Consider the following 15,231-nt stretch of genomic DNA (forward strand, 5'->3'; position numbering starts at 1 on the left):
TGAGACCTTTCTTCAGGCAATCCATTTTTCTTTACTAACCCATTGCTACATCCTTAGCAAAGCATGCCGACATGAATGACTTTCTGAATCGATGACTTTCCACTTCTTGCGCAAATGTCGTGTTTTCTTCCAGTAACAAGGAATTGCAGATGCTGATTTATACCAAAGAAATTGCTGGAGTAATAAAGTCAGAAATAACATGATCTACTTTAGGAAAGTAATTGCTTTGGACAACTTGAATGACTTCGTCAAGTGTATGTTTTTCTTGACAGGCAGTGCATCAGAATGTGAAATTGTACTGCCTTTTTTGGTAGAGGATTGTTAATTCAGATAGATGGGAAAAACGTTGCTGCTTTCAAAGAGTGTGGTGCCTCGGTTTAGACATGTCGTTGCCATATGCACAAATTACAAGCATATTTCTGCTTATTTTATGTCTGATTTATATCGTTTTTGAAATAATATAAAGTTGTCTGGATTTATTTTGATTTATGTTAAAGAACACGTTCAACGCCTTTTGATAAACAGCAGAAGCAGAGGAATAATAATATTTCCTTGTGCTGCTTTAGATTGAGCCTGTGTTCTTTTTGAACCCAATCACCTTCTCATTTTGCAAGTTGTATAGATTTCTACACCATTCTCTAAACAAGAGAATCAGTTTAGTCTCTCAGTTCAGCTTAGTTTATTGTCACGTGTACCGAGGTACAGCGAAAAGCTTTTGTCGTGTGCTAACCAGTCAGCAGGAAGAATATACTGTAATATACTGTAGAGAACATACTGTAAAAACTGCCGCAGCTTAGCCACCAAGGATGGCAAGAGAGTGTAAACGATGACTTGATTTCCACTTCTTGCGCAAACATCATGTTTTCTTCCAGTAACAAGGAACTGCAGATGCTGATTTATACCAAAGAAAGTGCTGGAGTAACTCGGCAGTTCGGGCAGCATCTCTGGAGAACATGTAAAGGCGACGGGGGCGGGGGAGGAAATTGGATAAAGCTGAGGTGCCAGAAATGGACCATGACTGGTAATAGGTGAATGCAGGCAAGGGGGTTATATAATAGGCAGATTGTTGGGCAAAGGCCAAGGATGAAAAGACAGGTTCAGCCCAAAAAGGGTAAAGAGTTGCCCATTGTGAAACCTGAGGGTAGAAAAGTTGTGAATTGTGTAGCTCATGGCGGGTTGCAGGGAGAGGGGGAGGGGGAGTGGAGGGGAGGATCCCGCGCAACGTCAGCCAGGACATCTGTATGTCATCCAAAGACATACAGATCTGTAGGTTAATTGGCTTCAGTATAATGGTAAATTGTCCCCACTGTGTAGGACAGTGCCACTGTTGGCGCTGGTTGGCGCTGGTTGGGGCTGGTTGCCGCTGGTTGGCGCTGGTTGCCGCTGGTTGGCGCTGGTTGCCGCTGGTTGGCGCTGGTTGCCGCTGGTTGGGGCTGGTTGGCGCTGGTTGGCGCTGGTTGGGGCTGGTTGGCGCTGGTTGCCGCTGGTTGGCGCTAGTTGGCGCTGGTTGGCGCTGGTTGGCGCTGGTTGGGGCTGACTTGATGCTGTTTCCGTGTTGTATCTTTGTATCTCTAATGTCTAAAGTCTATCTACCTATCAGAAAGCCCCCTTGCCTGTGTTCACCTATTACCGACCATGCTCTGTCCTGCCCTGCCTCTTTTCTTCCCCACCCCCTACAGTCAGTCTGAAGAAGGCTCCCGACCCAAAACCTCACCTATCCATGTTCTCCCGAGATGCTGCCTGACCCGCTGAGTTACTCCAGCATTTTGTGCCTTTAAGTCTACACCTTGCTAACAAATTCAGCGGTCAACAGCAAACTCCGGCATCACCAAGAAAGACAGTAGCAGCAGTAGTCTGGAAATCATGGAGGGCACCGTGGTACAGCAGGTAGAGCTGCTGCCTCACAGCGCCAGAGACCCGGCTTCGATCCTGACTATGTGTGCTGCCTGTACATTCTCTGTGTGACTGTCTTAAAGTACAGTGGAAATTTGTTCTATGCTCGATCAGTGCTGACCAGGAATGCGTTCTGCTCCAGAAATGGTGTTCTCTTGACATCAGTGAAACTGAATCCCGGAGAAATGGTACAATTTTATATCATGTGCTCAGCCTGTGCTAATAGTTTCAATGACTTGGGACATGGGTAAGATAAAACCATCTCAGATTCATCTCAGTCTTGTTCATCTTCTAGTAACATCACCTCTATGCGTGTGGCCATTCAGTAAGAGACAAGCTATCACAGGTCCACCACCAATTTTCCGGCAACTGCCGGTCTGGCACCTCCTTTTATCCGGACAAAATTCCGAGAGTGCACTTGAAACGTCACCGTGCTGCCCCTGCGCTGAAGTGAGACCAAACGCACCACTATTATTACACAAGCTACTGTATGCAAGAGATCTTGTTCTATAAATCCATAGCTCCCTAATAATGGCAAAGCAAGTAGATATTGTGATGAAGAAGACAAATATTGAATTGAATTGAATACGTTATTGTCACAAGTGACAAGTCATGGTGAAACTCTTTGCTCGCATACCCAAGGTATACAAATGGTCGCCATGTAAAGGGCGCTCACAAAGTTACAAAAGTGTCCCTCGCCAGGCCCTCCTTTGTTCCCACCACCCTCCCCCCTCCCTCACGGCAGTTCCCCCACACCAGGTCCAAGCAAATAGAATGTTGCCTTCAGAGCATTGAGTATAAGAATCAGGAAATCCTCTTGCATCTTTACAGGACTTTGGTTAAGCTGCATTTGTAATATATTACGCAGTTCAGGCCACCCCATCCCAGGGAAGGATGTGGAGACTTTGGAGAGGGTGTGGAATAGGATTAACCAAATGCTGCCTGGATTAGAGGGTCTTAGTTATAAGGAGAAGTTGGACAATATTGTATTGTTTCCTCTGGAGCGTCGGAGGTTGAGGAGAGACCTGATTGAAGTATATACAATTACGAGAAGCATAGACTGTCAGACCCTTTCACTTGTCAAAGACTAGGGAGCATAGCTTTAAGGTGAGAGGGGTAAAGTTGAAAGGAGATGTGCGGAGCAAGTTGTTGCACAGAGGGTGGTGGGTGCCTGTAATGCGCTGCCAGGGGTAGTGCTGGAGGCAGGTACAAGAGTGGCATTTAAGAGGCATTTAGACAGGTACATGGATAGGCAGTGAGTGAAGGAATGTGGATCACATGCAGGCAGAGGAGATTCATTTAACTTGGCATTGTGTTCGCCACAGACATTGTGGCCAAAAGGACGTGTTGCTGCACTGTTCTGTGCTATGTTCTATAAAGATGCTCTTTGGTCTGCCTGGGCGCTGTTCACCACCCAGCGGAGCGAGATGTCCGTCGGGGAATGTTGCCGTCTGGCCCGCTGCAGACTGCAGGAGTACGTGCTGAGGGACGCACTGAAACTCGGTGCAGCCAACGCCAAGGCTCGGTGGGGGAGGACCACAGTCTAGGTTCCTTCCGCTGCTGGACATGGGGGGGCAAGGTGTGGTGGAGACGCCCCTCAAAATAAGGGAAGGGATTCCACACCAGTGGCAAGGGTGGGGGATAAATATGTGACATTTATTGCAATGTATGCAGACTATATTGAATATTTTGTATAGCCTCCAAAAAGTTGGGATGAATATTTTGTACGGTTCATGTATGGTATATATTTATTACCTGAATAAAGTCTGTTTTGAAATTTAATAAAATGTTCTATTACTTAGTGTTAAAAATTCAACACTCATACCACTGGGTTGTAAGCTGCCCAAGCGAAATATGAGCTGCTGTTCCTCCAATTTGTGTGTGGCCTCACTCTGACTGTGGAGGAGGCCCAGCACAGAATGGTCAGTATGGGAATGGGAGTTAAAATGTTGTGGTCAGGCTTAATTAATATTTACTGCACAGGAGAAATGGGCGTTAGCTGAATCACCATGTGAATCCGCCTGCTACAAATCAAGTGGTTTTGGAGTTGATCACAAAACAACACTCTCTTTGATATTATTGAGACCCCACATAGCATATTTTAATCAAAACACAAAGTGCTGGTGAATCTCAGCGGGTCAGCTAGCAAGGTATGGGTGGGCAACTTTACTGGTTTGGACCCTACTTCAGTCTGATGGGTCTCAACCTGAAGCATTACCAGTCCATTCCCACCGCAGATGCTGCCTGACCTGATGACTCCCTCCAGGACTTTGTGCTTTGCTCAAAATTCCAGCGTTCTGCATTTTCTCGCGTCCAATATATTTTAATGACTATCTATGTTCCACTTTGTATGCATTTAAAATATGTACCTGTATGGTATTGTATTGGTATTGAAAACCAGAAGACATAGGTTTGTGAGAGGAACAAGTTTTAAAAGGGATCTAAGGGGATAGTTTTTTTTACATAGAGAGTGGATGATATCTGGAAACTACTGTCAAAAGAGGTGGTGGAATTAGACTCAATTACTATGTTTATGAGGCACTTAGACAGATTCTTAAACAAGCAATGCATAGAAGGATATGGTCTTAATGCGGGCAAATGGGATTAGTGTAGATAGGCAAAAAGATGTGTAGGGCCAAAGTGTCTGATTCTGTAGATAGACACAAATGCTGGAGTAGCTCAGCAGGTCGGGCAGCATCTCTGGAGAAAAAGGAATAGATGACAGTTCAGGTTGAGATTCTTCTTCAGTCCTGAGAGACCTGATTCTGTGCTGGATAACTCTACGACACTGGGCCTCTAGTTCAACAATACATGCATTTACTTTCCAATTATACCTCAACAGTAACTTTGAACATTATATATATTTTTTATTCTGCCCACCCTCAAGAAATCATATCATGAATTTTAATTTTTGTTAAAAGGTGCTTTTAAATACCTTTTTTTATGACGCTCTTTATCAAGAACAACGTCTTTCCTAGAAACAAAAGAACTGCAGATGCTGGTTTACAAAAGAAGATGCAAAGTGCTGGAGTAACTCAGAGGGTCAGGCAGCATCTTTAGAAAAGTCTGAAGAAGTGTCTCGACCTGAAAAGTGACCTATCCATGTTCTCCAGAGATGCTGCCTGACCCGCTGAGTTACTCCAGCACTTTGTATACTTGTCTTTGTATACTTACATAGACTTGGGGGCATTAGTTTTGTCTTTTAGCACTATTATGTTTGTTTATTTGTTTTATATGTGCATACATGTGTGTATATATGCATGCGTTTGTATGTGTGTGCATATAGACATGTGTATGTGTGTACATATATATATATATATATATATATATATATGTGTGTGTGTTTAGATATATATATTATATATGTGTGTGTGAGCATGTATGTGAGTGAGTGTGAACAGCTGTGCCCCAAGGTGAGTTGCTTTAAGTCACTCCTAAACATCACCAATTGTTCAATACTGAAATCTGCTGGAGGCTCATGTGTTTTAAAGTTAGAGCCCCCCCTCGCTACCTCTCTATGGTTGGAGTTAGGTGAAGCATGAACATGATCCAGCCAATCTGCTGCTCATAGGGCAGGGCTTTAACCCATCTGTGCAGGGAGGGCCAGACCATTTGCTTTGTATGTTTTTTTTAAACTGAGAACTGCGCCTTGCATGCAGCTGAAATCATATGGCATATGTAGAGTCTTAGGAGAGACTCGCACACTTGTGCTCTGTGCAGAGAGAGAGAGAGGAATAATCAGCTCAGCTATTTGAAACTTTAAAGCCACACTTCACTTCTGCAACCAGTTTCAGTGCATTTTTTTTTCTCCTTCTGGAACGTCTTCGGATACCAGCATTTGCTTTGGGATAAAGTTGAGGATGGCGGAGCTCTCTATCAATGATCACTTGGAAGGAATCCTGTCAGATTTTGAAGGTCTGTAATACTGCTTTGCATTCCACGCTTGCATGGTCTGCCTAACATTAGGTTTTTCAAAAAGTAATAATTTTCTTTCTGCGAGCGGCGTTTCAGTAACAATAAAAACAACAACAAAAAATGTCATAAGTACTGTTTTGCACCCAGTAACTTTCCTCTAATGACTGACATGCTTTCAACTGGTGGGGAGTTAATGTGAGAGAGAATGAGTGATTTACTTTCAAAGTGTTTTCAACCCATCCACTTTTCGGAGTCAATTGGTTTATCTTTGCTTCGAGTGCTGGATTGTTTTGTTTTTTCTCCCTTGAGGGGGATCAGCGTTTAGAGTGAGCAGGTAAGAAGGGGTATTGTAATTTGATGCTAGTTTGAACAGCCCCAGTCCTGGCCACATCTCTCTCTCTCTCTCCACTCGCCTCTCCACTGCGGGCTGTGCTCGGCTCCATTTAACAGACCCTCGCTACCCATATGAAACGAAACACCGTCTGATTTCACTCCTCAAGCCTTGCGGTTTTCGCTTGAACTTTACGGGGAGCTGTTCCACGTTGGAACTGGAGGACTGTAGATCACTGTTCTCCCATTCCTTTGATCTTGGAAGAGTTCTGGGCAAATTACAGACTTTCAAAGGAGTGGAACTATTATAGCCGTGGCCACAGTCGGGCAAACACAGTAAAGGATAGTATTACCCTCTCCTTCGAGGCATTTATTGTCCTAAACGCTTAAGCAATAACAGCCAGCAGAGGATTCCTGTGTAGTAGTTAGTTCAACACAGGTGTATCGCTCTTGTCCATTTTGAATAAGGCTATTTAGTCCTTGGGTCTAATTTCTCTCCCTTAATCCAATGCAAAAGTCTTCTTTCCTATTGCACTTGGTTAAATGTGTGCCTCGTTCGAACTATTCTGCGTTCCTTTGCAAGTTGAAATGGCTGAAATGGGTTACTGTGTAAAATGTTCTGCTCACTTGGCAGTTTTAGTAGCCGCAGGTATGTGATCATCTGGTCAGTGAGCATTGAAGTCTGCCCCTGGGCACCTTCCACAGTTTCCATTTCAGATTAATCTGCATTATCTTTCAGACAGTTGAAAATGTTTCCTGTTCCTATCAACCCTTGACAAAGCGTTGTGAAATAAGCAGACGAGAGCAGTTTTATTTCCAGGGATTTATCTACAATGAGACGTACACTGAGCTTTGGTTTAGAGATAGAATGGAAACAGGCCCTTCGGCCCATACAGTCCGTGCCGACCAGTGATCCCTGTATCCTGCACACTAGAAACAATTTGCAGAAGTCAATTAATTAACCTACACGCCTGCACGTTTTTTGGGATGTGGGAGGAAACTGGAGCACCCGGAGAAAATCCACATGATCACAGGGAGAACGTGCAAACTCCATACAGACAGCAACCGTAGTCAGGATCAAACATGGGTCTCTGGCACTGAAAGGCAGCAATTCTACTGCTGCGCCACTGTGCCGCCCCAAGGTGTTTGGAGGTGTTGGTAGACTTTCTCGTGCCCAGCACAATTTGAAGATGTAAAGTTCTCCAAAGGCAACACTGTTGGAGCTCTGAATGCAGTAAAACCTAAACAATCAAGCATCTAATTGCTTGACAATCTTAACGGTTCAACATCTGGGCTACTCTTTAGTATCTAACATGAGGCAGTGGTCCAGTTTAAGTCGAGTGTTCACTCAGAGCTAAGAGTTTGAGTGGGACTGGGGTCGGTGTCTGGACTGTAAGTTTGTAAGTCATTAGTCACAAGAGGGCAGGTCATTTGGCTGATCTATCCTTCCCTCTCATCCACATTCTTCTGCCTTCTCTCCATTACATTTGACACCTGTACTAATCAAGAACCTAACAATCTCTTAAAAAATATCTGAAAAATACCTAATGACTCTGCAGCCAAAGGTACATCCATTCATTCTGAGGCTTGTGCCTTCTGGTCCTAGACTCACGATGAGGCTATGCCTTCTGGTCCTAGACTCACGATGAGGCTGTGCCTTCTGGTCCTAGACTCACGCACTGGTGGAAACATCCATTCTTAGATACAAAATTCTGGAGTAAGTCAGCAGGTCAGGCAGCATCTCTGGATTGAACCTGGGTCCCTGGCACTGAGAGGCAGCAGCTCTACCACTGCACCACTGTGCCGCCCTAATGTTAAATAACATGTTGAACAAAAGTGAAATGAAAGTGTGTTTGAGTGTTAATGGGATTAACATCCAATAGTCCAGAAAATCTGCCAGTCCAGCTCCCTTGGGATCCCGAGGGTTTTACTGTATTCTATACAACTCATGGATACTCAACCTGTATGAACACTCCCTCTCCCATTAGCACTAGTGATTATGACTAAATCTTATTCTAGTAAATTGCCAGAACTTGAGGGCCTGAGCTCCAGGGAGGAGTTGAACAGCCTCAGACTTTATTCCTCGGTGCACAGGAGACTGAGGGGGTGATCTTATAGAGATGTATAAAATCATGTGGAATACAGGTAGGTAGGGTGAATGCACAGTCTTTTACCCAAAGTAGGGGAATCAAGAACCATAGGACATACTATATCTCAGGGGCAACTTTATCACAGTGGGTATGGCTATCTGGAATGAGCTGTCAGTGGAGGTAGTAGAGTCATAGAGTGTGGAAACAGGCCCTCTAAACCTATCCTATTCATGCCTCAACTACCTCCTCTGACATATGGTTTTCCATACACCTACCGCCCATTGTGTAAAAAAAAAATAATGTTATCCCTCGGATTTCCATTAAATCACTTCCCCCTTGTCCAGGCAACATCCTGGCAAATCTTCTCTGAACCTTTTAAAGCAGGTGTTATAACAACATTTAAAAGACATTGGGACAGGTACATGAATAGTTCAGGTTTAATGGGATATGAGCCAAATGCGGGCAGATGGGACTAGCGTAAATGAGGCATCCTGATTGGCAGCAGATTGGGCCAAAGGGCCTGTTTCTGTGATGTACGACACAATGATGATGATGAGGACTAATTCCAGCCAAGGACACCAAATGTTACGTTCCTGTTGTTCCTCAGATTTTACGGCAGAGATAGATAGATTCTTGAGCAGTACGGGTGTCAGAGGGTATGGGGAGAAGGCAGGAGAATGGGGTTAGGAGGGAGAGATAGATCAGCCATGATCGAATGGTGGAGTAGATTCGATGGGCTGAATGGGCTAATTCTACTCCTATCACGTGACCTTATGACCTTATTTGGTGACAGGCTCATCTAATTGCATGCAAACGAGTAGATAGAACCACATTGAAGGTGGCATCTCCAGTGAACACCAATTCTCTCGGCTCCGCACTGATGTCTCTGACCTCAAGTCACTGAGTGGTTTGTGTAGGAAGGAACTGCAGATACTGGTTTATACTGAAGATAGACACAAAGTGCTGGAGTAACTCAGCAGGTCAGGCAGCATCTCTGGAGAGAAGGAAGTCATCGGAAGAAGGGTTCTGACCCGAAACGTCACCTGTTCTTGTTCTCCAGAGTTGCTGCCTGACCCGCTAAGTTGCTCCAATAACTTTGTGTTACTGAGCAGTATGTCAACTCACTAGTTTAGTTTAGTTTTAGTTTACTTTACAGTGCAAAACTTTTGTTGCGTGCTAACCAGTCAACAGAAAGACAATACATTATTACAGTGTCTTCAGGTCTGAGGAAGGGTCTTGACCCAAAATATCACCCATTCCTTCTCTCCAGAGAAGCTGCCTGTCCTGCTGAGTTACTCCAGCATTTTGCATCTATTCATAATGTATGTTTTAAAGATTTATATTTTCCATTCTCAGCTTATTGAAGAAATAAAAGCGTTTTTAATTTTCCCCAAACTTTCCATCTAGGCAAACGTGCCTTCAGTAAAGTTTGCATTTGCTGATAATTAAATAGCCAAGCGCAAATGCTTAATCCTGGATATTTCCAGAAATCCATTGCTGCTCGGATAAATCTCGGAAGATTAGCGTGGTTATATTTAACTTTAATCGTGTGTGAACGTATTGATTGAGTAAAACTGATCTACAGGCAGGATGAGTTCCACAGGGCAGTAACAAGCTTCCACCATTAAAATCCACACAGCCGACCCAATGACCATGTTATGGAATTAGAAATTCGTAGAATCGTTACATATTGGCAGTGCGCCCAGCATATCCCATACCATGTGTGACGTTTCGGGTCGACCTTTCTTCAGACCAGAAGAAGGGTCTCGACCCGGAACGCCACCCATTCCTACTATCCAGAGTGGCTGCCTGCCCTGCTGAGTTACTCCAGCTTTTTGTATCTATCTTTGGTTTAAACCAGACTCTGCAGTTCCTTCTTAAACACATCCATACCATTACCAGTTTACTGGAAGAGCAGTGTGTTCAGTTCTATTCCCCAATTCCACAATGTTCCTCTCCTTCAATATTTATCCATTTATATTTTGAAAGTGGCGTTTGAATCATCTCCCATCGCCTTTTTAGGCCATGACCAACGGATTGTGCTTATTTGTGTGGGAAAGTTCAGAGAACTGTAACAGCATAGAAAAAGGCTATTGAGTCCATCGGGTCTTTTCCCATTCCCTGGTATGGTACTTTATTCAACCCCATTTAGTTTAGAGATACAGCGTGGAAACAGGCCCTTTGGCCCGCCCAGTCCACGGCAACCAACAATCACCCCGTACACTATTTCTATGTTATCACATTTTCACTTCCTGCACGCTAGGGGCAATTTACAGAAGCCAATTAAACTGAAATCCTGCACGTCTTTGGAAAGTGGGAGGAAACCGGAGCACCCAGAGGAAACCCACGTGGTCACAGGGAGAACGTATGAACGTTGTACAGACAGCGCCCGTTAGTCAGGATTGAATCTGGTTCCCTGGCGTTGTCAGGCAGAAACTCTACCACTACACCAATGCGCTTTTCTCCGTTTTCTCTTTTTTTTTAAAAGCACAATAATTAGGCTAATTGGTCATACATTTATCAGTGCTGGTAAGAAGCATAGGGAGGGAATTCAGGTCTTCCCTGTATCTCAGTTTATCACTGTGTGAAGCAGTGACTGTGTGAGAGAGGACATCCTCTGAAGAGAACAAAGTGCTCACCTTTCATTACGATAATCAAAATGAAACTACTTGCATGTAGATCGCCGTCAAATAACTCTTGGCAATGGAAATGTTGATGACTGTCGATTTTAAACCATTATGCTTCACAACACTAGAGACCCTGCTCGATCCTGACTACCGGATTCTCACTGTGACCGCATGGGTTTTCTCTGGGTGCTCCGGTCTCCTTCCACATTTCAAAGCTGTGCAGGTTCGAAGGTTAATCGGCTTCTGTAAATTGCCCCTGGTGTGTTGGATGCAAAAGTGGAATAACATGAAACTGGTGTAGGGTGATCAATGACTGGGGTGGACTCAGTCGGCCAAAGGGCCTGTTTCCATGCTGTACTCTAAACGATATAATTGGGCATTTATCACTGCCCTCGTCCTACAAAAGCATTATTCTTATTGGGATAAAATGTTTGCAATCATCATTTAATTAAAAGGTGTAGAATCATAGAATTGTAAAGGTGTGGAGAGAGGTTAATTGGTTTTAAGAGTTTTAGTGGCCCTGTTCCATTATTCCCATTCTTCCACTCTTTCTCGTAACACTGCATATAGCTTTCGCTCAAGAGCCTATCCAATTCCTTCATGGAAGTCTGGATTGATGTTTTCCTGCCACCACAGGCAGTGAATTCCAGATCGGGACAATCTTCTGCATTTTAAAACATATTTCCTTCACTTCTGCCTTGAATCCAAATGTATAAACCTGTATCTCCAACCATCCACTAAGCGTGGCAGCTTCCTTCCGTTAGTAGTCCCCCGCCTCAGTCATGACTGACCATGGGTGATGCATCCTAGTTTGCAGGTGATGTGTGGTCGGATGCAAGCCAGGGCGATGTCATATGGAAGACAGGCTGTTGCCCATGCAGCACGTCCCCCTCTCCACGTCGCTGATCGATCCAAAGGAACAGCAGGGCCAGTACAGTTTGGCACCAGCGCCATCGCAGGAGCTGCCAGAGCGAGGTTGTAGACAACGACGAACTGCCTTAAGGGTCTGTCCCACTTTCACAACCTTTTTTACTCGTGGACATTTTTCATCGGGCTAGAAAAACGCCCCGACCTACGAGGTGATGCCACGAGTACCTACGACTAGCATCATGACCTCCTACAACTTACCTACGACCTTGTGACGCCCATGCTGCGAGTATGAGTCAAGGGCAAACTCGGCAGAGGTCGTGAATTAGGTCGTGAAAGTGGGACAGGCGCTTTCGGGGCTCCTTCCATTAATCCTATCCAAATCATTCAAGATATTGGACATGTTTATCAAATCCTCACTCAACCTGCTCAACCCTAGTCCTGCAGCTGAAATCCCTCATTCCTGGAACAATTCTTTGAAAACCCCTTTCCACACCCTCTGCAGGACCTCTAAATTCTTCTAAAACTTGTGTTTTAAACACAAAGAAAACAACAAATAGTTAACTAGTTTCAATGGCACCCAAAGACAGTAATAAACAATTAACTACAGTTTTGATAGATATAATTAAATATCAAGTTTCAACATTTGAGTGTAGCCAAGTAACTGTATAGAATTACAATTGGAGGGTATTGTCGTTGCCAAGATACTTTTGTATATTCAGACACCTTTGAGTCATAGTAATTCATATGGATGATCTACAAGCTTCTGAAGATCCCTAAATAATCTCTTACACTTGTCTCAACTACCTCCGCTGGCAGCTTGTTCCATATATCCCACACTGAGTGAAAAAGTTGCCAGTCGGGTTCCTCAAATCTCTTAAATCGTTCCCATTTCACCTTAAACCTCTGCCCTCTATTTATGGGCGGCACGGTGGCGCAGCAGCAGAGTTGTTGCCTCACGGCGACAAAGACCCAGGTTCATAGGGACGACAGATGGCACAATGGGCTAAGTGTTCGGCTGGCAACCGGAAGGTAGCCGGTTCGAATCCCGCTTGGAGTGCATACTGTCGTTGTGTCCTTGGGCAAGACACTTCACCCACCTTTGCCTGTGTGTGAATGTGTGTGAGTGATTGGTGGTGGTCGGAGGGGCCGTAGGCGCAGATTGGCAGCCACGCTTCCGTCAGTCTGCCCCAGGGCAGCTGTGGCTACAGAAGTAGCTTACCACCACCGAGTGTGACTGAGGAGTGAATGAATAATGCGATGTAAAGTGCCTTGAGTACTAGAAAGGCGCTATATAAATCCCATCCATTATTATTCATGACTACGGGTGCTGTCCGTACAGAGTTTGTACGTTCTCCCCTTAACCTGCATGGGTTTTCTCCAAGAGCTCCGGTTTCCTCCCACACTCCAAAGACGTGCATGTTTGTAGGTTAATTGGCTTGGTAAAAATTGTAATTTGTCCCTCGTGTGTAGGACAGTGTGAGTGTGCGGGGGAATCGCTGGTCGTCACGGACTCAGTGGGTTTCCGCACTGTATCTCTAAAGTATACTAAACTAAACTATGCTCTCTACTTGTTTAAGAAGGAACTGCAGATGCTGGAAAATCGAAGATAGACAAAAATGCTGGAGAAACTCAGCGGGTGAGGCAGCATCTATGGAGCGAAGGAAATAGGCAACGTTTCGGGCCGAAACCCTAAGGGTTTCAGCCCAAAACGTTACCCATTACCTTCTACCTATGCTCTCTACTTATTGATTCCCCTACCCTGTGGGGAAAAAAAGACTATGTATTGACCCTATCTATTCCCCTCATGAGTTTATACATATGTACAGGATCACCCACAGCAAATAAACTCTTCAGTGCTAAGATTTGTAAAATTATCCCATAATCACAATGAATTATTTGGCAGACTTTATTGTTGCCTGGATTATTTATCGTTTATTCTGCAAAACTTTCATTTTGCTGCATAGGAATTAGGGCAAACTGTGAGTAATTTGAAGCTCTGCTCAGATAGCATCACTGCTGCCTGAATCATGTCTTTGTGTTGAAGCCATGATGTCCAGAGGGATACCATGGACGAGGCTGTTGTTTGTTCCTGTTTCTTGTGACAATTTAAATTCTGCGTAATCACAAAAATACTTTAGTGTGGCTGGCTAAAGGCATGAACTCATTCTCTGATTCCTCATAAGGAGATGTTGATGCTTTAACCCAAAAAAAAAAATAATATTTGTGATTTTTCCACTGAAGCTGTGAGCCAGAAATGTATTTATGCAGCTGCAAAACATATAATTGGAGAGATCGGCATAACGCTGCGTGGAACAATGTTATACACATTCAACATGGCTTTAACTTACTTGGGAAATATATCCCCCCCCCCCCCCCCCCCCGTGTGTTTGGGGATGGTTAGGGTGCGTGTGTGACGCCGCAGGCCTCCCCCCCCCCCCCCCCCCGCAAACGCGCGTTAAGGGGACGGGACCCAACGGGTCCCCCTTGGTCTAGTATCATCTAATTTTTCAGTAGGATTTTGTTTGTCCTCATAAATTCATAAGTTTTAGGAGCAGAATTAGGCCCTTTGGTCCTTCGAGTCTATTCCGTCATTCAATCATGACTGATCTATCTTTCCCATTCTCCTGCCTTTGCCCAATAAACCTTGACACTCATCAATGATCTGTTAGTCTCCATCTTATAAATACCCAATAACTTGTCCTCCACAGCCGTCTGTGGCAATGAATTCCACAGATTCACTACATCTGACTAAAGAAATTGCTCCTCATCCCATTTCTTAAGGTACATCCTTTTATTCTGATGCTCTGCCTCAGAATATTTAATCAGGAAATATGCCTTTTACTTTCTGGTGTAAAACTCTTCAACAATGGTGCAAAAACAAAATGTATCTGCAGTGAGAATTTGAACCTCGCTGCTCTGAAGAATGACTGCTCTTATTTACCTAAAGACCAACCGGGTTTGTGTAGAATCCCACTTTTCCCCTGAAATTATATCATTTCAGGGACCAAAACTCAAACCCCAATCTTTATCTTCGCTCTGGTCTCTTGACCTCCTGTGACATCACACTAGTTTTGTGGACGCCTACAGAGTCACTCGTAGCTTCCTATCCTCAGGGCTGCTGCTACTGATCTCTATCTCAGTAGTTCATGTGTATTTCCCCTAACCTCCTCTACTGTATATGTTGTTCCCGATGTGGCCTCCTGTACATTGGCGATACAAGACGTAGACTCGAGTGGGCGACCATTTCACTGAACATTTACACTTGGACAACCTAGGCCTATAGGATCTCCCGATTGCCAGCCATTTCAATACCCCCTCCCATTCCCACACTGTCCTGGACCTCCTCCATTGGGCCTGTTTCCACCTATATCACTAAACTAAAACTAAACTCTCCTATCTAGTCTTTGCTCATTCAATAAACCTCAGCCAGATCATCTCAAGCAAATCCTATTAACCCTAGGGGATCTCACAGTTGCCAACCAGTTCACATCCCCTTCCCATTCCCA

General features: G+C 44.4%; 1 protein-coding gene across 1 annotated transcript in view; it reads left to right on the forward strand.

Annotated features, from left to right (window-relative positions):
- The first annotated feature begins 5,507 nt into the window (after window positions 1–5,507).
- Window positions 5,508–15,231, forward strand: part of LOC116985617 (septin-9-like) — a 318,348-nt gene continuing 308,624 nt past the window's right edge. The window contains exon 1 of the mRNA XM_033040464.1: window positions 5,508–5,808. Within this exon, the coding sequence (XP_032896355.1) occupies window positions 5,754–5,808 (55 nt within the window). The 5' untranslated portion in view covers window positions 5,508–5,753. The remainder of the gene's footprint in view (window positions 5,809–15,231) is intronic.

The sequence above is a fragment of the Amblyraja radiata genome, chromosome 22 (genome assembly GCF_010909765.2).
Source record: "Amblyraja radiata isolate CabotCenter1 chromosome 22, sAmbRad1.1.pri, whole genome shotgun sequence".
Classification (NCBI taxonomy): Eukaryota; Metazoa; Chordata; class Chondrichthyes; order Rajiformes; family Rajidae; genus Amblyraja; species Amblyraja radiata.